The 22,634-nt window shown below is 43.3% G+C and overlaps 1 protein-coding gene across 1 annotated transcript in view; it reads left to right on the plus strand.

Annotated features, from left to right (window-relative positions):
* NDUFS6 (NADH:ubiquinone oxidoreductase subunit S6) overlaps positions 1-19,959 on the plus strand; it is a 41,061-nt gene extending 21,102 nt beyond the window's left edge. Inside the window, exons 3-4 of the mRNA XM_077269601.1 lie at positions 18,061-18,183; positions 19,820-19,959. Coding sequence (XP_077125716.1) covers positions 18,061-18,183; positions 19,820-19,888 — 192 coding nt within the window. The 3' untranslated portion in view covers positions 19,889-19,959. The remainder of the gene's footprint in view (positions 1-18,060; positions 18,184-19,819) is intronic.
* Positions 19,960-22,634: the final 2,675 nt, after the last annotated feature.

Genomic DNA, 22,634 nt, shown 5'->3' on the forward strand with positions numbered 1-22,634 from the left:
TTTTTTTGCCCTTGTGAGAATACAAAATTCATTGCTAAAAAGATTTTTGTGGGAATATATATAGAGATATATATAGATAGATAGATAGATATAGTTATATAGTGAGGCTGTGGCCTCTGATACAGCTAGGGGGCGCTGTTTGTTCTCCCCAGAATGTGCATGCAGACGGATGAAGTCCATAGGTGTGCATAAGAGTCATGGATTTCCAGTCCGGGTTTTCCAGGTGGCTGAAGGCCACAGGGTTGTGTGTGTTTAAAAGCCCTGCAGTAAAGGGTATGGGGTGTCAGGCCGTGTCAGGTGTCTGGCCAGGTGCACGTCAGTGTCAGTCTGGTGTGTGCTGGTCTGCAGAGTGCATGGAGGCCAGCAGAGCCAGCACCCAGGGCAGCTGAATAGCCTGGCACCCGCAGCGTACACAGAGTAAGTCGTCCATGGTACTGGTCTCGGATGTGGACAGTCCTGTGCCCGGAGGTGGTTGTCCTGTGCCCGTAGGAGTCGGATGTGGACTGTTCTGTGCCCGGAGGTGGATGTCCTGTGCCCGAAAGAGGACTAGCATGTGCAACGATTGCAAACAGGTGGATATGGTGCCCGGCTGCTATCCGGAGGATATCCTGAACTGTGTACGACTGTGTGAGTAAAGAGTCTGTAAGAGACTTTGTCTTATTTGTACCCGGCTGCACTCCAGAGGATAAAGAGTGCAGTGCGCTGAGTGAGTACAGAGACTGTGATACAGCGATGCAGGACACCCACGGGAACTAGTCAGAGGAGGGCTGGCGTGAGTAGTGTCTGCAACATATGAGGCTGTGTGTATGGAGACGTATAGAGACTGAGATGACGTGCGGTCGCCCAGGGAAACTGGACAAGGGAAGTCTGGCCTGTTTAGGGACCGCAAATCTAAAGCCATGTGAAATGTATTGCATTGAACTGGTGTAAACTGATCACTGAAGTTATATGCATTTATGTGTACCCGGCTGCACTCCAGAGGATAAAGAGTGCATTGCGCTGAGTGAGTACAGAGGACTGATACCCTGCGTCTTGGGCTGTCTTATGTGTATCCGGCTGCACTCCAGAGGATAAAGAGTGCAGTGCGCTGAGTGTGTACAGAGACTTGTTACCGGCGTGCGGTCACCCAGGGAAACTGGACAGAGGGAAGTTCGGCCTGTGTATTGACTGCGTCATATAGCCATGCATTATTAATGGACTGTATGAAGAAGCCGTTTACTATATTGACTGTGTGAAGTAACACAATAAAAGAGACTTTTATGTTTGAATTTGTGGGTCACTGCTTCTTCACTGCGTATGAAGCTACTGCAGCTTTACAATATATATATGTATATGTGTGTATATGTATGTATGTATATGTATGTATGTATGTGTGTGTGTGTGTGTGTGTGTGTATATATATATATATATATATATATATATATATATATATATATATATATATATATATATATATATATATATATATATATATATATATATATATATATTCTCTAATATATAAAGCTGAATGTGTGTATGTATGTCCGGGATTGGCATCTGAACCGTCGCAGCTACAGCCACAAAATTTTGCACAGTCACACGTCTGGACCCCGAGAGCGTCATAGGCTATGTTGTGAGGTGAAATTTTAACCCCGCGCTTTCCAATTCACCAAACAATTTTGCCCCTATCTACATAATGGGGGAAAAAATGAAAGGAAAAGTGTTGGAGGCAAATTAACAGCTGCCAGATGTGAACAATTGGGACTTAAAGAATGAGAGCGATGGCGCCAAAGAGTATATACTGTACAGTTGCTAAGGTGGGGCCCCGACATGGGATAATCACCACACCACCACGGGGATATGAACACACACACAAAATGCGCCACACACTACCACGTGGTCGAACACATATACCACCCTCAGCACACATTTCACCACACATACACCAACCTCGCCACATAAAAGTCGAAACACAAAAGTCGCCGCTCAAAACTCGCCACGCGCAAAACTCACCTCATGGAAAACTCGCCACACGCAAAACTTGCACATGCGGAAAAATTGCCACATGCACAAAAGTTGCAACACATGCAAAAGTTGCCTCACACAAAACTTGCACATACTCAAAAGGCACCACACATAAAACTCGCCACGCGCAAAACTCGCCATGCGCAAAACTTGCTGCACACAACTTGCTACACTAACCTGTCACATGCAACTCGACACACAAAAAGTTGCTACACGCATGTCGCCACACAAAACTCATCTCACAAAAGTCGCTACATGCATGTCGCCACACGCAACTCAACACACACAACTTGACACACGAAACTCGCCCTAAAACACACACAAGTCTGGTATTATCCTTCAAAAATAAAAATCTGATTAATAAGCAGACAAACTACAAGAGCAACAAATGTACCATATAGGAATCCGGCAACTGTCAGTCACATGACCAGTCTATTATGTGTATGTGTGAGCTAATATATACTGCCAGGGGGTGGGCTTACTGTTGGCTGGGGATTTATCAGGCTGCCAATTTAGCTTACAAATACTGTGGTAAAAATACTGACCAAATAACGTGTGAACGAGGTCTAATACAGGAGGAGATGACATACAGATATATACTATATACAGGAGGAGATGACACACGTATATACTATTTACAGGGGAGATGACACACAGGTATATACTATATGCAGGAGGAGATGACACACAGATATATACTATATACAGGAGAGATGACACACAGGTATATACTATATAGAGGAGGAGATGACATACAGGTACATACTACATACAGCAGGAGATGACATACAGGTATATACTATATACAGAAGAAGATGACACACAGGTATATAGTATATACAGGAGATGACATACAGGTATATGCTATGTATAGGAGGAGATGACATACAGGTATATACTATATACAGGAGGAGATGACACACAGATATATACTATATATAGGTGAGATGACACACAGGTATATACTATATACAGGAGGAGATTACATACAGGTATGTACTATAGGAGGAGATGACATACAGGTATATACTATATACAGGGGAGATGACACACAGCAGGTATACACTATATACAGGGGAGATGACATACAGGTATATACTATATACCGGAAATGACATACAGGTGTATACTATATATAAGGGAGATGACAAACATGTATATACTGAGGTGAAAATGAAAAGGTGTGAGTGCAAAATGAGAGGAGTGAGGGAAAATAGTGGAGTGATCGGAAAATGACAGATGTGAGGTCGAAATGACAAGTGTTAGGGGGGAATGAGAGGAGTGAGGGGGAAAATGAGAGGTGTGAGGGAGAAAATGAGAGATGTGATGGGGAAAATGAGAGGCGTGATGGGAAAATAAGAGAAGTGAGGTGCTATAACTAACCACAGATATTTACTATGCCCAGGCAACGCTGGGCTCTTCAGCTAGCTTAGATTTACAATCTCCATGCTTTTCTCATGGTCAACTTTATGTGGCCTGTTCAAGAGTTGGAACAGCCAAAAATCTGTTTGTCTTTGCACCTGAAGGAAAAACTAAGAATGTCGTTTATCAAAAGGCTCTCGAATAAGTAGTAGAAGATTACTTCACATTACTTGGCCAATTTAGTTAAATCTGTGTGGAATATCTCTGGTGTTGAAATATATGTTGTAAAATGCTTCTATTGGCTTAGTTTTTGCCTTTTAATAATTACATTTCTATGTATTTGTTTTGTGGGTTTTTTTGTGCAGAATACATTTTTAACACATTCTATTTTGCTAACAGCAGTTATTACCCCGGGCGAAGCCAGGCAGTACAGCTAGTGTGTGTGTGTGTGTGTGTGTGTGTGTGTGTGTGTGTATATACATACATACATCCACATCCACACATCCACACACACACACACACACACTAGCTGTACTGCCTGGCTTCGCCCGGGGTAATAACTGCTGTTAGCAAAATAGAATGTGTTATCAAAAATTTATTCTGCACACAAAAACCACAAAACAAATAGATAGAAATGTAATTATTAAAAGGCAAAAACTAAGCTAATAGAAGCATTTCTTAACATATATTAGCTTTGTTATACTGAGAATGTCTTTGTTGCCTATATTAACCAATCAGAGCTCAGATTAATTAACTGTAGCAAAATAGAAGCTGAGCTGTGATTGGTTGCTATTGGCAGCCTGATAAATCCCCAGCCAACAGGAAGCCCTCCCCCCTGGCAGTATATATTAGCTCACACATACACATAATAGACAGGTCATGTGACTGACAGCTGCCGTATTTCCTATATGGTACATTTGTTGCTCTTGTAGTTTGTCTGCTTATTAATCAGATTTTTATTTTTGAAGGATAATACCAGACTTCTGTGTGTTTTAGGGCGAGTTTCATGTGTTGAGTTGCGTGTGGTGACATGCGTGTAGCGACTTTTGTGAGATGAGTTTTGTGTGGTGACATGCGTGTAGCAACTTTTTGTGTGTCGAGTTGCATGTGACAGGTTAGTGTAGCAAGTTGTGTGCAGCAAGATTTGTGCATGGCGAGTTCTGCGCGTGGCGAGTTTTATGTGTGGTGCGTTTTGAGTATGTGCAAGTTTTGTGTGAGGCAACTTTAGCATGTGTTGCAACTTTTGTACATGTGGCAATTTTTCTGTGTGTGCAAGTTTTCCATGAGGTGAGTTTTGCACGTGTGGCGAGTTTTGCGTGAGCCTAGTTTTGCATATGGCGAGTTTTGCATGTAGCGAGTTTTGCGCGTGGCGAGTTTTGAGTGGTGACTTTTGTGTTTCGACTTTTATGTGGCGAGGTTGGTGTGTGTGTGGTGAAATGTGTGCTGAGGGTCGTATATGTGTTCAAGCACGTGGTAGTGTGTGGCGCATTTTGTGTTTGTGTTCATATCCCCGTGTGTGGTGAGTATCCCATGTCGGGGCCCCACCTTAGCAACTGTACTGTATATACTCTTTGGTGCCATCGCTCTCATTCTTTAAGTCCCCATTGTTCACATCTGGCAGCTGTCAATTTTCCTCCAACACTTTTCCCTTCACTTTTTCCCCATTATGTAGATAGGGGCAAAATTGTTTGGTGAATTGGAACGCGCGGGGTTAAAATTTCACCTCACAACATAGCCTATGACGCTCTCGGGGTCCAGACGTGTGACTGTGCAAAATTTTGTGGCTGTAGCTGCGACGGTGCAGATGCCAATCCCGGACATACACACATACATACACACATTCAGCTTTATATATTAGATATACCTGTATGTAATCTCCTGTATATAGTATATACCTGTGTGTCATCTCACCTATATATAGTATATATCTGTGTGTCATCTCCTCCTGTATATAGTATATACCTGTATGTCATCTCCTCCTATACATAGCATATACCTGTATGTCATCTCCTCCTGTATATACTATATACCTGTAGGTAATCTGTTCCTGTATATAGTATATACCTGTGTCTCATCTCCTCCTGTATATAGTATATACCTGTATGTCATCTCCTGTATGTACCTGTATGTCATCTCCTCCTCTATATAGTATATACCTGTGTCATCTCTCCTGTATATAGTATATATCTGTGTCATCTCCTCCTGTATATAGTATATACCTGTGTGTCATCTCCCCTGTAAATAGTATATGCCTGTGTGTCATCTCCCCTGTATATAGTATATATCTGTGTCATCTCCTCCTGTATATAGTATATACCTGTGTCATCTCCTCCTGTATATAGTATATACCTGTATGTCATCTCCTCCTATACATAGCATATACCTGTATGTCATCTCCTGTATATACTATATACCTGTATGTCATCTCCTCCTGTATATACTTTTTACGTGTGTCATCTCTCCTGTATATAGTATATGCCTGTGTGTCATCTCCCCTGTATATAGTATATACGTGTGTCATCTCTCCTGTATATAGTATATATCTGTGTGTCATCTCCTCCTGTATATAGTATATACCTGTGTGTCATCTCCTCCTGTATATAGTATATACCTGTATGTCATCTCCTCCTGTATATAGTATATATCTGTATGTCATCTCCTCCTGTATTAGACCTCGTTCACACGTTATTTGGTCAGTATTTTTACCTCAGTATTTGTAAGCTAAATTGGCAGCCTGATAAATCCCCAGCCTACAGGAAGCGCACCCACTGGCAGTATATATTAGCTCACACATACACATAATAGACTGGTCATGTGACTGACAGCTGCCAGATTCCTATATGGTACATTTGTTGCTCTTGTAGTTTGTCTGCTTATTAATCAGATTTTTATTTTTGAAGGATAATACCAGACTTGTGTGTGTTTTAGGGCGAGTTTCGTGTGTCAAGTTGTGTGTGTTGAGTTGCGTGTGGCGACATGCATGTAGCGACTTTTGTGAGATGAGTTTTGTGTGGCGACATGCGTGTAGCAACTTTTTGTGTGTCGAGTTGCATGTGACAGGTTAGTGTAGCAAGTTGTGTGCAGCAAGTTTTGCGCGTGGCGAGTTTTATGTGTGGTGCCTTCTGAGTATGTGCAAGTTTTGTGTGAGGCAACTTTTGCATGTGTTGCAACTTTTGTGCATGTGGCAATTTTTCCGCGTGTGCAAGTTTTCCATGAGGTGAGTTTTGCACGTGTGGCGAGTTTTGCATGTGGAGAGTTTTGCGCGTGGCGAGTTTTGAGCGGCGACTTTTGTGTTTCGACTTTTATGTGGCGAGGTTGGTGTATGTGTGGGGAAATGTGCGCTGACGGTGGTATATGTGTTGGAGCACGTGGTAGTGTGTGGCACATTTTGTGTGTGTGTTCATATCCCCGTGGTGGTGTGGTGATTATCCCATGTCGGGGCCCCACCTTAGCAACTGTACAGTATATACTCTTTGGCGCCATCGCTCTCATTCTTTAAGTCCCCCTTGTTCACATCTGGCAGCTGTTAATTTGCCTCCAACACTTTTCCTTTCATTTTTTCCCCATTATGTAGATAGGGGCATAATTGTTTGGTGAATTGGAAAGCGCGGGGTTAAAATTTCACCTCACAACATAGCCTATGACGCTCTCGGGTTCCAGACGTGTGACTGTGCAAAATGTTGTGCCTGTAGCTGCGACGGTTCAGATGCCAATCCCGGACATACATACACACACACACATACATACATACATACACACAAACACACATTCAGCTTTATATATCTAATCTATAAAGCTGTATGTATGTATGTATGTATGTATGTGTGTGTGTATGTCCGGGATTGTCATCTGAACCGTCGCAGCTACAGCCACAAAATTTTGCAGTGTCACACGTCTGGACCCCGAGAGCGTCATAGGCTATGTTGTGAGGCGAAATTTTAACCCCGCGCGTTCCAATTCACCAAACAATTGTGCCCCTATCTACATAATGGGGAAAAAATGAAAGGAAAAGTGTTGGAGGCAAATTAACAGCTGCCAGATGTGAACAATTGGGACTTAAAGAATGAGAGCGATGGCGCCAAAGAGTATATACTGTACAGTTGCTAAGGTGGGGCCCCGACATGGGATAATCACCACACCACCACGGGGATATGAACACACACACAAAATGCGCCACACGCTACCACGTGCTCGAACACATATATCACCCTCAGCACACATTTCACCACACATACACCAACCTCGCCACATAAAAGACGAAACACAAAAGTCGCCGCTCAAAACTCGCCACGCGCAAAACTCGCTACATGCAAAACTCGCCATATGCAAAACTAGGCTCACGCAAAACTCGCCACACGTGCAAAACTCACCTCATGCAAAACTTGCACACACAGAAAAATTGCCACATGTACAAAAGTTGCAACACATGCTAAAGTTGCCTCACACAAAACTTGCACATACTCAAAACGCACCACACATAAAACTCGCCACGCGCAAAACTCGCCATGCACAAATCTTGCTGCACACAACTTGCTACACTAACCTGTCACATGCAACTCGACACACAAAATGTTGCTACACGCATGTCACCACACAACTCATCTCACAAAAGTCGCTACATGCATGTCGCCACACGCAACTCAACACACACAACTTGACACATGAAACTCGCCCTAAAACACACACAAGTCTGGTATTATCCTTCAAAAATAAAAATCTGATTTAATAAGCTGACAAACTACAAGAGCAACAAATGTACCATATAGGAAATACGGCAGCTGTCAGTCACATGACCTGTCTATTATGTGTATGTGTGAGCTAATATATACTGCCAGGGGGTGGGCTTCCTGTTGGCTGGGGATTTTTCAGGCTGCCAATAGCAACCAATCACAGCTCAGCTTCTATTTTGCTACAGTTAATTAATCTGAGCTCTGATTGGTTAATATAGGCAACAAAGACATTCTCAGTATAACAAAGCTAATATATGTTGTGAAATGCTTCTATTAGCTTAGTTTTTGCCTTTTAATAATTACATTTCTATCTATTTGTTTTGTGGTTTTTGCGTGCAGAATAAATTTTTGTTAACACATTCTATTTTGCTAACAGCAGTCATTAACCCGGGCGAAGCCGGGTAGTACAGCTAGTTAGATATATATATATTCCCGTCTTAATGTTACACACTTCTATGAAGCACCTGTGGGTTCAAGGTGCTCAATATACATCTACGTAAGGTCCCAAAGGGGTCTAGTTTCCAAAATGGGGTCACGTGGGTAGTTTCCACTGTTTAGGCACATCAGGGGCTCTCCAAATGCGACATGGTGTCCGCTAATCCATCAAATTTTGCATACAAAAAGTCAAATTTCTCCTTCCCTTCCAAGCCCTGCTGTGCGCCCAAACAGTTGTTTTCCTCCACATATTGATATCTGCGTATTCAGGAGAAATTACACAACAAATTGTATGGAGCAATTTCTCCTTATGTAAATGAAAAATTTGGAGCTAAAAAGATTTATTTGGGAAAAATGTGATATATATATTTTTTATTTCCATGACTCTACGTTATAAACTTCTGTGAAGCACCTGTGGGTTCAAGGTGCTCAACACACATCTACTGTAGATAAGTTCCCTAAGGGGTTTAGTTTCCAAAATGGTGTCACTTGTTGGGGATTTCCTCTGTTAGGCACATCAGGGGCTCTCCAAACATGACATGACATCCGCTAATAATTCCAGTATATATTGAGTTCAAAAAAGTCAAATGGCACTCCTTCCCTTCTGAGCCTGCTGTGTGCCCAAACAGTAATATTCCCCCACATATGGGGCATAGGCATACTCAGGAGAAATTGTACAACAAAATGTATGGTCCATTTTCTCCTGTTACCCTTGTGAAAGTAAAAAAAAATAGATCTAATTTAAAGTTAAGTCTGTTCAATCTAGCTCCCTGTTTGTAATTTCGCATTGGTGGGTGTCACGGATACACAGCCAGCGGGGTGGGCGGGCATGCAGAATCCACCACTGTTACCACTTTGTCACAGATGACACCGGAGAGATTGCACAGATCCCACTGCTGCCACCAGTTGTCAATGGAACGCAACTCAGCTGCCTCCAATCATCAGGACAATTACAGATTTGGCAGACAAGTGATGGATGAGTCTGCGGCTGCTTCCTCTGCTAGGCTGGCAATTGGGGAACTAACAGTGAGCCTATGGTATATACACCTCTGATTCCAATGTATGGGGTGTATGTATGGTGTAAGTACATACACCCCATACTGTCATCGCCAGCTCCACAATAATAAAGGAACTACTATCTGCCACCACCAATTGTTTATACAGGCCAATTGGACACCTGTTAGACGTAACATGGCTTCAAAGTGCAGTTTACATAGCAAAAGGAACAGAGCTATTAAATTTTATATATTTAGTCTGGATAGGTATATATACAATTGCATGAAATAAAACAGAAATAACTTTAGAAAACTACTAAATCTGGTCATGAAAATGGCTCAGAGCTTAGTGGTTGGAAGCACTCCGATTGGGAAAATTGACAGGACCCTGTGTGAATTATGTCTTCCAAGGACTAACAAATGACCTAGACCAAATACTGCTTCTATGATTCTATGATTTTATTAGCTCAAAGTTACACCTACATACCTACCCTTGATGAGCTCATGTTGGTGCGGATTGTGGAATGTATTGGGTCTGTTACCATTTTATGGGATCCACAACTTATTGATAGATATTGACGTCATATTTCTTATCATGATTTTACTGTTATTTAGAGATCAAACATGGCCTGGTTCGCATCATCTATAGGCCCGATAAGTTGGAGGGGTTCTAGTGGCCCCGTGGTGATTGTGAGTGAATGCGTCATGTCCGTCCCTTCACTTGACACCAACAATGTATATCCCAAAAATATCAGATTGATGTAAACCCCAATATTCATATCTGGACACTGGCATTGGCTGGTGTGCCACAGATTCTTTCACGAGAAGTTTCTGCCTGGGGATGCAGTTTTCTCCTTTGTGTAAACAACTGTCCATTTTGGTATTTGGTTCCCAGAGTAAATTTTCCTGTCTTAATTACCTGGCCACTGCAGGATCCCCCTGCTTCAAAGGAGATGAGGTGTTTGCTCCCTTGCTCATCTTCCTTGTTTTATTTAGTCTCTCTGTTCCTACTTCAAAGAGGCTGAAGTGTTAGCTCTTCTCCAGTTATAATTAGTTTTCTATCGTTCCCATATGTTTAATGTGAGAGGGATATGTCACGTCCCTGGAGATATGTTAGGGATTTCAATTTTATTTTCCTCTGACAGTGGGGGTGCATGGTGTTGGACCCCACTGATCTCATATTGTTATATATTTATATAGCACCATTGATTCCATGGTGCTGTACATGAGAAGGCGTTACATACAAATTACAGATATCACTTACAGTAAGCAAACTAACACTGACAGACTGATACAGAGGGGTGACGACTCTGCCCTTGCGGGCTTACATTCTACATGATGGTGGGGATGGAGACAATAGGTTGAGGGTTCCAGGAACTCTGGTGTTGGTGAGGCTGTAGCTCCGGTAGTGGTGAGGAGGCAGCGGGGTCAGTGCAGGCTGTAGGCTTTCCTGAAGAGATGGGTTTTCAGGTTCTGTCTGAAGGATCCGAATGTGGTTGATAGTAGGACGTGTTGGGGCAAAGAATTCCAGAGGATGGGGGATGTTCAGGAAAAGTCTTGGAGGCGGTTGGGTGAGGAGCGAATAAGTGTGGAGGAGAGAAGGAGGTCTTGGGAGGACTGGAGATTACGTGAGGGAAGATATCGGGAGATGAGTTCAGAGTTATATGGAGGAGACAGGTTATGGATGGCTTTGTAGGTCAGTATTAGTAATTTGAACTGGATACGCTGAGGGAATGGGAGCCAGTGAAGCGATTTGCAGGGGGGAGAAGCAGAGGAGTAGCGAGGAGGGAGATGAATTAGTCGGGCAGCAGAGTTAAGGATGGACTGGAGAGGGGCAAGGGTGTTAGCAGGGAGGCCACAGAAAAGAATGTTGCAGTAGTCGAGGTGGGAGATGATGAGGACATGCACAAGAATTTTAGTAGATTGACTGTTGAGGAAAGGACGGATTCTGGAAGGTGGAAAGAGCTTGGATGTGCGGTTTGAAGGACAGGGCAGAGTCAGGGGTTACTCCAAGGCAACGAACTTCCGGTACAGGGCAGATATTGTTGACCTATCCTATTGATGGGGCATCATTTCTTCCTAGACAACCCTTTTAACTGCTAATACTTGATCAAGCTTATTGTAGCATGTATATTAGTAGCAGGTTATCAGAAATCAAATCCTTTTTAAAAATGTGATAAAATTAATATTGGCCTTAATTAATTTTGGCCTATTGGTGTTGGGTTCTCATGTGTTCAGTCATATACTACCTAGCAGTCGTGTGCAGACTCAGCTGAGCTATCTATAGTGCCAGTTTTCCTGTAAATATATTTGTCATGTATTTATCACTGTGCTAGCACTGATGACCAATCCAGTCCTAACTGAAAGACGAAAAAAAGGGAAAACCTTTACAAAGGACGTCTGCATGCATTAGAAACGCTCTGCGCTGTGGATTCATGTTTTAACATTTTTATTTTTTTTTTAATAAACACTTGAATTTTAATTTTCCCTTTTTTTTTCTCCTGTTTGCACAAGTGTGGTTACACGGTCTCCCTGCTCCTGCACGACTAGGACAGAGTAGGGGCAGCACGGTGGCTCAGTGGTTAGCACTGCAGCCTTGCAGCGCTGGAGTCCTGGGTTCAAGTCCCACCATGGACAACATCTGCAAGGAGTTTGTATGTTCTCCCCATGTTTGCGTTGGTTTCCTCCGGGTACTCCGGTTTCCTGCCAAATTCCAAAGACATACTGATAGGGAATTTAGATTGTGAGCCCCATAGGGGACAGCAGTGTGCAAACTGCAAAGCGCTGTGGAACATGTTAGCACTATGTAAAAATAAAGATTATTATTAGGTGAGCTGGTTTCTGAACCTCTTTCTTTCTCTTTCTGTCTAATTCAATGACGCATTTTTTTAACACTGTAAAAGATCTGTTGTATACACCACTAGACTCGATGTCATCAGTAGGTGAGCACATCAAATGCTTGTGACACTATTCCTTCCTACATTTACAATATAAAGGATTGCACTGGAAAGCCACCATAAAAGAAGGCATGCCTACCAGAGGAATCTGCTCTCCAGTGCTGCTGCTCCCACAGTTGCCGCTGAGCTCTAAGCAGTGATGTCCTAACTACCAGTGGCCTGAACCTGGAGCAAAGTGGCCATGCCGGTGCTTTTTCTTTCACCAGGTTGGCTTGTTATTGTCATCTTTGAAAGAGCTTTACCAGATCTACTGACATTTAACAATTTTCTGATCACAAATCAGGGTGTAACAGTCACTGAGCTTTCGTCACATCTGAACATAGCCTAAGGCTATGTGCACACGTCCGGATTTCTTGCAGAAATTTGCTGAACAAAACCGATACAGGAAAGATATATATCTTGGTACCATCTTCTTTTAGTCTTTGCCTGATGAAGAGACCTGTGTATTCTCGAAAACTTGCAATTTGTTACCATCTTTTCAGTTAGCAATTAAAATGTATCAACCTCTAAGGACTCTCAATTCTAAATATCTTTCTGAACAAAACCGGACATTTTCTCCAAGAAATCCGCATGCGTTTTTCTTGCTTTTTTGTGCGGATTTTTTGCGTTTTTTTCTGGAGGTTCCCAATGCAATACTATAGTGGGAAATCTGCAAAAATCCACAAAATTAATGATCATTCTGCATTTTTTACCGCAATGCGTTTTTTTGGTGGGAAAAAAACGCAACATATGCACAAAAAAAAGCGGAATGCATTCTAAATGATGGGATGCATATGTATGTGTATTTTATGCGTTTTTATCGCGTTTTTATAGCGAAAAACCGCGAAAAATCCGCAACGTGTGCACACAGCCTTATTGCTTACTGGCGTTGGCGGCTGCGGTGGAGCAGGGTCCCAGGGTCGCTACTGGAGGGGTCAAGTGTGGAGCGTTGCCGCATGCTGGGAGGAGGGGGTGTTCTAATGTGCGCCGCTGCTGGTATTCAGTTGTTTCGGGAGCTCTGCCGACATTTTGTGAAAGCCCAGAGCCCCTGCACTTACATGGTTTACTGTGCAGTGGACTCCAGGAAAATGGCTGTCGGGGGTGGCGCAGATGGAGACCTCGGCACCAAGATCTCGGGAGATGAGATACTGTGCCCCTCTGCCTACTTTTTATATGGATTGTTAGCTGTTCTCCTATGAACATTTCTACTTTGGTGAGTAAGCTCTAGAACAGCGATGTACGACACACCGAAGATACCATAGTACAGAGCAGCACGGAGATAGGGTGCCTCTGTAAAGTCACCTGCACATAACATCTGTAATAGAACTACTTTAGGCATCATTGTTGTGTATGTGTCAGAAATATATCTCCCATTATACATACATATTCAGCTCATGTATACTAGAGCTGAATGTGTATGCATAATGAGAATACAGTTCATGGTCAGCTGGCAGCTCTACAAATGGCTACCATCGACAGTGTTGGTGCTAACCATTCCATTGATCACACACCAGGGGTTGCCTTGGCCTTTAACCTCTGTACAGAGATCTGGGCTTATACAAGGACACCTGGGTTGGGCCACAGAATAGCTGCTGACAGTGCAAGCTGGAAGGAGTCTTCAAGGATCTGGGTCAGAACCAGGAGGACAGACAAGGCACAAAATCACAAGACATAAGAATCAAAATTAAAACAGGAATAACAGGCTAAATGGGCTCGACAAGAGACGTAAACCAGGGCTAGTAAAAGCAGAGCTCTCAGCTCCCAGCAGTAAGCTTGGAGAATTTGTAGAGTGAGTTTATTGTGCCAGCTACACAGCGCACACACCTATACTGTCAGACTAGACTGCACTACAGGTACCAGCCACCCTAGTGTCAGTGGCTGAACAGAGCCTGCACCGATCAGAGCTTCTGATCCTGACTTTTACTCCATCACCAGTGACGCCCACAGAATGAATACAGCAGGACCTGGTGATGGAAGCGGGCGTCACAGGGGCAGGTCCCAGAGGAGATGTGCAGGTTGCCTCTTTTTATAAACGAATTAAATAAACTCATTGTCCTGTTAAAGGAACCCTCGAAATTTCCCTATGTAAAATTGATATTGCCTTGTTTTTATGAACAATTTTGTTTTTACCATCCTTACTGCTGCATCCGTCAGTTTGGCATACCTTATAAAAAGATCTGGGTGGTATGCTATTGAGCACTGAGCAGTCCACTAGTCATCTCCAGGCAATGTTCAGCTCCCGATATGTGGCTCCTAAAGGCCCCGTCTCACACAGCGACGCTGCAGCGATACAGACAACGATGCTGATCGCTGCAGCGTCGCTGTGTGGTCGCTGTGTGGTCGCTGGGGAGCTGTCACACAGACAGCTCTCTCCAGCGACCAACGATCAGGGGAACGACTTCGGCATCGTTGAAACTGTCTTCAACGATGCCGAAGTCCCCCTGCAGCACCCGGGTAACCAGGGTAAACATCGGGTTACTAAGCGCAGGGCCGCGCTTAGTAACCCGATGTTTACCCTGGTTACCAGCGTAAATGTAAAAAAAACAAACAGTACATACTCACCATCTGTTGCCCGTCAGGTCCCTTGCCGTCCGCTTCCCGCTCTGACTGTGTGCCGCCGTACAGTGAGAGCAGAGCGCAGCGGTGACGTCACTGCTGTGCTCTCACTTTACGGCAGTCAGTCAGAGCAGGAAGCAGACGCCAAGGGACCTGACGGGCAACAGATGGTGAGTATGTACTGTTTGTTTTTTTTACATTTACGCTGGTAACCAGGGTAAACATCGGGTTACTAAGCGCGGCCCTGCGCTTAGTAACCCGATGTTTACCCTGGTTACCAGTGAAGACATCGCTGGATCGGTGTCACACACACCGATTCAGCGATGTCAGCGGGACCTCAACGACCAAAAAAAGGTCCAGGCCATTCCGACACGACCAGCGATCTCACAGCAGGGGCCTGATCGCTGCTACGTGTCAAACATAGCGAGATCGCTACTGAGGTCGCTGTTGCGTCACAAAACTTGTGACTCAGCAGCGATCTCGCTAGCGATCTCGCTATGTGAGACGGGGCCTTAACATTGCCATGCTGCCTTTCATTAATATGCATGGCCCCAGACAGCCTTGTAAATGTCATGCTTTCCTGCTAATTGGAAGATTGGTGCATCTCACTTTCCTGATAATTCTCAGCTGGTACCTTCACACTGAGCGACTTAACAACGATAACGATAGCGATCCGTGACGTTGCAGTGTCCTGGATAGCGATATCGTTGTGTTTGACACGTAGCAGCGATCTGGATCCTGCTGTTATATCGCTGGTCGTTCCTGAAAGTCAAGAACTTTATTTGGTCGTCAGATCGGCGTGTATCGTCGTGTTTGACAGCAAAAGCAACGATACCAGCAATGTTTTACAATGGTAACCAGGGTAAATATCGGGTTACTAAGCGCAGGGCCGCGCTTAGTAACCCGATATTTACCCTGGTTACAATTGTAAAAGTAAAAAAAAAAACACTACATACTCACCCTCTGATGTCTGTCACGTCCCCCGGCGTCCGCGCTGCTGCTCAGAGCTTCCTGCACTGACTGTGTCAGTGCCGGCCGTAAAGCAAAGCACAGCGGTGACGTCACTGCTGTGCTTTAGGGCCGGCGCTTACACAGTGCAGGGAAGCTGAAGGCGAGGGACGCAACAGACACGGCAATGTAAGTATGTAGTGTTTGTTGTTTTTTTTTTTACATTTACACTGGTAACCAGGGTAAACATCGGGTTACTAAGCGCGGCCCTGCGCTTAGTAACCCGATGTTTACCCTGGTTACCCGGGGACTTCGGCATCGTTGGTCGCTGGAGAGCTGTCTGTGTGACAGCTCTCCAGCGACCACACAGCGATGCTGCAGCGATCGGCATCGTTGTCGATATCGCTGCAGCGTCGCTTAATGTGACGGTACCTTAAAACTCACAGAGGTCTTCTCTGCCCAATGACTGTGCACCTCCTCCAAACAAGCCTTTGTAGAAACCTAAGAAACCTCTGTTTGGGGCTTCAGGTGTTTCAACTGGAGTGGACATCTCTCCTAGCATTTCCTACATGAATGAGAAGGAATCAATTTTAAAAAAAAAGTTAAAAATTGAGAGCATATGTTATCTTAATTAAGATGAAATTCTTAAAGTTTGATGACAAGTTGGTTGGTTTTTCATTTATTAGTGAAGAACATGAAATTGCATCTGAAATGACCTGTAGGCTGTGAGCCCTCGTGGGCAGGGTCCTCTCCCCTTCTGTACTTGGGTATGCCTTGTTTTGCTCATGCTTATTGTGCTTGTCTATGTCTGCCCCTTTCACATGTAAAGCTCCACGGAATAAATGGCGCTATAAAAATGTATAATAATAATACTCAGATCATTTGCTGATTGGCACTACTTCTAGATCTGCGAGGCTTGAATTGGGGTGTCAAACACTTCTGGTAAAGTCAGAGGGACAGTGTTATCTGGCAGACATCAGGTGTTGGTCGTGGTATGGCCACTGGACCTATCAGCAAACAGTCTGAGGGATCTTGGTAATATGTATGGCAGGCCATGTGGGTGCAGTAGACCATTTGGTAGAAAACAAATTTGATGCATAAACAGAAGGTGGTGCCAGTATTAGATGGTGAAATGGTCAGCTTCCATTTACCATGGTGTTCTCTAGAGTATGTTTAGCAGAGACGTGTTAAGTACTTGTCATTAATTTACTCTGTAGCCCTCACGTAATAGTGTGAAGTATGTTACCCATTACCAGCCTTAAACCTAAATTGAAGTCAGCAGACAGGAACTGATAACCGAAATCTCGCTGTTTTATCAGATGAAGGTGATTGACAATGCGGAGCATGTTCTGTACTATTTGTTGACCACTTTGTTCTTTTCTTCGAGCACAGCAAATATTTTATTTTCCATCCCTGCTCATTTATCTGCTAGAAAGGATGCGTGCGGATTTCTCCAGTAGGATTGATTTTCAGAGACCAAGCATTAATAATAAGGTCATCCATGCCTTGAGAGCCGTGCATTAAGTGACAGTAGTATGGCCCTTTTGTCATTCAGAAGTGTCAAGGCATCGCATGGCCGTCCCACAAAGTAGGTAGATGGGGTCTTTCAGCTGCCACAGTCGGTGCCTTGATGTCTGCCAGAGTAACCTGGAAGGTATTTGTGTTGTCAGTCACTGAGACATCACATTACTTTAAACTGTAACACAGCCTATGTGCGGTTAGCCGTCTTATCCATCAGCGGGAGCAGATGGAAACAGTACATCATTTTAATGCACCTATTAAGCATCCCCCTGTAAGGAGACACAGAGACTTATGCTCAGCAGACACAACTACTTAGGACTCCAGCTCAATGCAAAGAAATAGGAAAAAAAGATTGTGGTTTTTAACGAGTTTATTTTTCATTATCCAATTTATCCAATTTAATTATTGAGATATTTTGCGCCTAAGAAATGTGTGCTAAAAGCAGAGCATGTTTACAGGGTGCAGGAATGGGCAGGTAGTCAATAGTGTTTAGACAATGCATTAGTGTCGGTGCTTAGGAGGAAAAACTTGTGTGTTTTTATTTTATTATTGACAGCACTGTTTTTGCAGGTAAATGAGAAGTTTGCGATTAACTTGATTGCTGAGCAACCCGTAAATGAAGCAGAAAACAGAATAGTATCCTGTGATGGTGGAGGTGGAGCTTTAGGCCATCCCAAAGTGTATATCAACTTGGTGAGTTCACACCTACCCAATGGACACTGTGATAAATGGGTTAATGCAGATGTAGTGGGCAGCAGGGTGGCTCAGTCCTTAGCACTGTTGCTTTGCAGCGCTGGGGTACTGAGCTCAAATCCCACCAGGGACAACATCTACAAGGGATTTGTTTGTTCTCCCCGTGTTTGTTTGGGTTTCCTATCACACTCCAAAGACATACTGATAGGGAATTGTCCCAGTGCGGACAGTATCGATAATGTCGGTACAGCGTTGTGGCATTAATGGCAGTATAGAAGTGAGTAAAATAAATGACATTTCCTGGTTAGGGTGCCACCATACATGTAGCAATAATGCCAGCTTCTCCTGCAGTTTACTATTAATTGCTTCAGTTCTTAGATTGCATTTTTTGGGAGGTGTTAACACCAGGGTGCATGATAATGAGTATATGTGAGCATTTTTTTTATTATTCTAAATGTAAATTATCCTTTTCATGAGCTAACAGAGGAATTGAATATTTAAAGGGAATGTGCCACCAGTTTTCTTATAGTTTTTTTTTTTTTTTTTTGTGTGTGTGAAATTAAGCTTAAAATGGTAATTAAAATGTATTAATGCAATGTTTGCACTGTTTGCAAAACTTTCTATATAAGAAATATTATATATTTTTTCTTACAAATATATTTACCACTAGGGGGAGCATTTTCCATTTTAGACCTCATGCAGCTATAGTAAGACTCACCAGCTTTACTGTTAGCAGCAAAATTGGGGCAGTAAACCATTTCCCTCCCCTTTTGGGTAGTCTAGTATCCCTGGGGCAGAATGAAGAGTAGCATCATTTTGTGGGTGACTGCCCTGTAATCTATCACCAGCAGTTACTATTTCTCTCTCCCCCATCAGTCTCTCTCACCCAGATAACATGATTCTCTAACCGCCCTCCTGGGCCCTCGACAATGTCTGGCCATTCACTGCAGACCTCCCCTCCCCGCCACCCCGGAAGCTCCTTATCTTACCTTATGAAGGGATAACTCACAGCTCCTGCCCTGCTACAATAATGCTAATGGTACACTGTTCCTCTCTGCTATTCTGCCCCTACTTTTCTGCTGAATTTTACTCCCATCAGCCGTCAATCTAGGATCTGTTCTGCTGGAAGCAGTACTGCTTATGTTAGCAGATCTGAGGGCTCCATGAATATGGCAGCAGAATACTCACACTACTGTGAACTGTGCAGCCCACAGAGGCATACCCAGTTCACAGCAGTGACAGTTCCATTACAATAGATAGGGTTGGAGTCCGTCTGTTATCTCCTGTGACCATGGGGTGCCGTACTATGACACTGATAGTGTTGTGCTACTACTCTGAATGCAAGATGTCAGCCCGCAGTGCCTTCTTTAAACTCCTATAACATACGAAATATGTTTCAAATTCATTCAAAACTTGTTTAAAACAGCATGTTATGCTACATTACATTGATTTATTAATGATCTACAAACGCCGTACCTTCCCTTTAATAACCGGAGAAGTCCATTAAGTTTTCACTGTTGAGTTCTTGCTTTATAAACATATTACACATTGAATATATAACTCTTTGGCCTTATTCATAGTAGTGCTTGCGCTAATGAAGAATTAACGATGGGTTCTTTCTTTTTCCTCCCAACAGGACAAAGAAACAAAAACTGGAACATGTGGATACTGTGGACTTCAGTTTAAACAGAAGCATCATCATTAGTCGTCAAACATTAGTTTAATTGTATATCGCATTTGTCAAATCTTTAACTATTAAATCTATCTGTTTAAAATAAGACTTTGCATATTCTTTTTTTTAATTCCACTTCGGTTTTTATTTCAGCCGTCTTAAAATTACAATTGTATCACATGGTAGATGTTGCACAAATAAATTTGAGAATGAAATGTTCCCATATCAATAAAATAGTTGGTTGTAATGCCACAAGCCAAATGTGTGGCATTCAGTGCCAGGAGTTTATTTTTGTGTACAATCAGCTCTAGTGTTAATTTTGCAGTCTTGAAAGAAGAGCGTACTTTAAGGCTAAGTGCACACGTTGCAATTCTGCAACTCCTGCCGCGGGTATATCGCATGCGGATTTGGCATGCATATTCCCGCTAAAAACTAGCGTTTTGCAAGCATAATTAGCTTGCAGAATGCTAGCGTTTTCCAAGCGATCTGTAGCATCGCTTGGAAAACTGATTGACAGGTTGGTCATACTTGTCAAACAGTGTTTGACAAGTGTGACCAACTTTTTACTATTTACTATGCAGCATCAATAGTAAAAGATAGAATGTTAAAAATAATAAAAAAATGAAAAAATGGTTATTCTCACCTTCTGATGGCCCCCGATCTCCTCAGCGGCTTCCGTTCCTATAGATGCTTTGTGTGCAGGACCTTCGATGACGTCGCGGTCATGTGACCGCGACGTCATCGCAGGTCCTTCACACACAGCATCTATAGGAACGGAAGCGGCCACGTGCACCGCTGAGAGGCGAGACGACTTCGGGGCCATCAGAAGGTGAGTATATAGTATATCACTATTTTTTATTTTAATTCTTTTTTTTTTTTTTACAATTATATGGTGCCCAGTCCGTGGAGGAAAGTCTCCTCTCCTCCACCCTGGGTACCAACCGCACATGATCTGCTTACTTCCCGCATGGTGGGCATAGCCCCATGCGGGAAGTAAGCAGATCAATGCATTCCTAGGTTTGCGGAATCCCCGCGATTCCGCAAATTTAATGAACATGCTGCGTTTTTTTCTGGAATGCGATTCCGCTCAGGAAAACAACGCAGCATGTGCACAAAAAATGCGGATTGCATTCTATTAAATAGGATGCTTAATGTGAGCGTTTTTTTTGCGGTTTTATAGCGTTTTTATAGCGAAAAAAGCGCGAAAAATCTGCTACGTGTGCACACAGCCTAAAGGGTATACTCAAGTTTGGAAATGATCCTCTGTCCACAGTATAGAGGAGAACTTCCCAATTAATGGGTAGTCTTACTGCTGATACTCCCACAGAACCTGACCATGTGCGCTGCTTCATTCATTAATTCATTCATTCTTTCATTCTTATGAGACTGCTGAAGAGCCGCTGATTCGGTGATCCCGTTAAGAATAAATGGAGCATCAGTGCACATGGTCAGGATCTATGTACTACATAGATGGCATTGATCTGAATAGCTATCCTAATACCTTGATCACAGCCGTTTAGTTGTGCTCATGACCCGTAACTGGATTTCCAATGTGGGCTTCCCCTGTAAGCATATTGGCACCCCTGATAGGCTGCCATGGCAGCTGGTGGCCTGATGGTGTTTAACCCCTTAACACCTAATGACGGACATAGTACGTTATGAGCGGGTGTCAGTTCCCGCACCATGACATGCTATGTCTGTCATGACTTTAAACTGTCACTGCGTGTAAACGCGCAGTGATGGTTCAGTGACAGCTGAGTGGCCCTGAAAGAGGTCTCCGCACTCGGGTCTCTGTAGTCAAGTTGATCTGACTGATCGACCACAGCATGGTCGCGCAGGAGGTGCTGAAATATCAATATAGGATGTTTCCACATTACTCGTAGTACATTGGCTCTGGAAAAGCGCTATGTCCCCCCCCACCCAAAAAAAAAAAATCCAGTGAATTCTGCACTCCCAGATTCAGATGCCTCCCTTCTGAGCCCTAGTGTGCCTGAACCACATTTAGCATCCACATGTTTGGCAGTGGTATAATTTCCACAATGATGTCACTAGAGTCTGCAATCTAGTCTAGGAAAATCTGCACTCCACGCGCAAATAGCGCTCTGTCCCTCCCGAGTCTCACCATATGGCTTTGCAGTACTGTACAGCCACATATTGGGTATTTCTCCATTCCACAGAAATTTTGTGACAAATTTTGGTACAATTTTTACCTATTTCCCCATATGAAAATGTAAAATCTGGGGCTTAAACAACATTTTGGCTGTAAAAATGTAATTAGTTTTTCTTAACCCCCAATGTTATACATTTCTGTGACACACCTGTGGTGTCAATATGCTCACTGCACCCCTAGATGAATTCATTGAGAAGTGTAGTTTGTCACATGGGGGGTTTCTGCTGTTCTGGCACCTCGGGACCTGCCAATGTGACATGGCACCATCAAACCATTCCAGCAAAATCTGGACTAATATAGCGCTTCTTCCCTTCTGACCTTTGCACTGTGCCTCAAAAGTAGTTTTCTTCCACATATGGGGTATTGGTGCACTGAGGTGAAATTGTACAAAAGATTGAACGGTGCATTCTCTCCAGTTACACTTGTGAAAATAAATTTGGGGCTAATAGAACATTTTTGTGGGAAAAATGTGATTTCCCCCTCCCCTGCTCTACGCTATAAGCTTCTGTGAAGCACCTGGGAGTTCAAGTAGTTGTATTTTGATCACATGATACTTTTTATACATGTAGTCCTACTCCAAGCTGTTCAGGCTTGAGAGCCGACTGCCAT

The sequence above is a fragment of the Ranitomeya variabilis genome, chromosome 6 (genome assembly GCF_051348905.1).
Source record: "Ranitomeya variabilis isolate aRanVar5 chromosome 6, aRanVar5.hap1, whole genome shotgun sequence".
Classification (NCBI taxonomy): Eukaryota; Metazoa; Chordata; class Amphibia; order Anura; family Dendrobatidae; genus Ranitomeya; species Ranitomeya variabilis.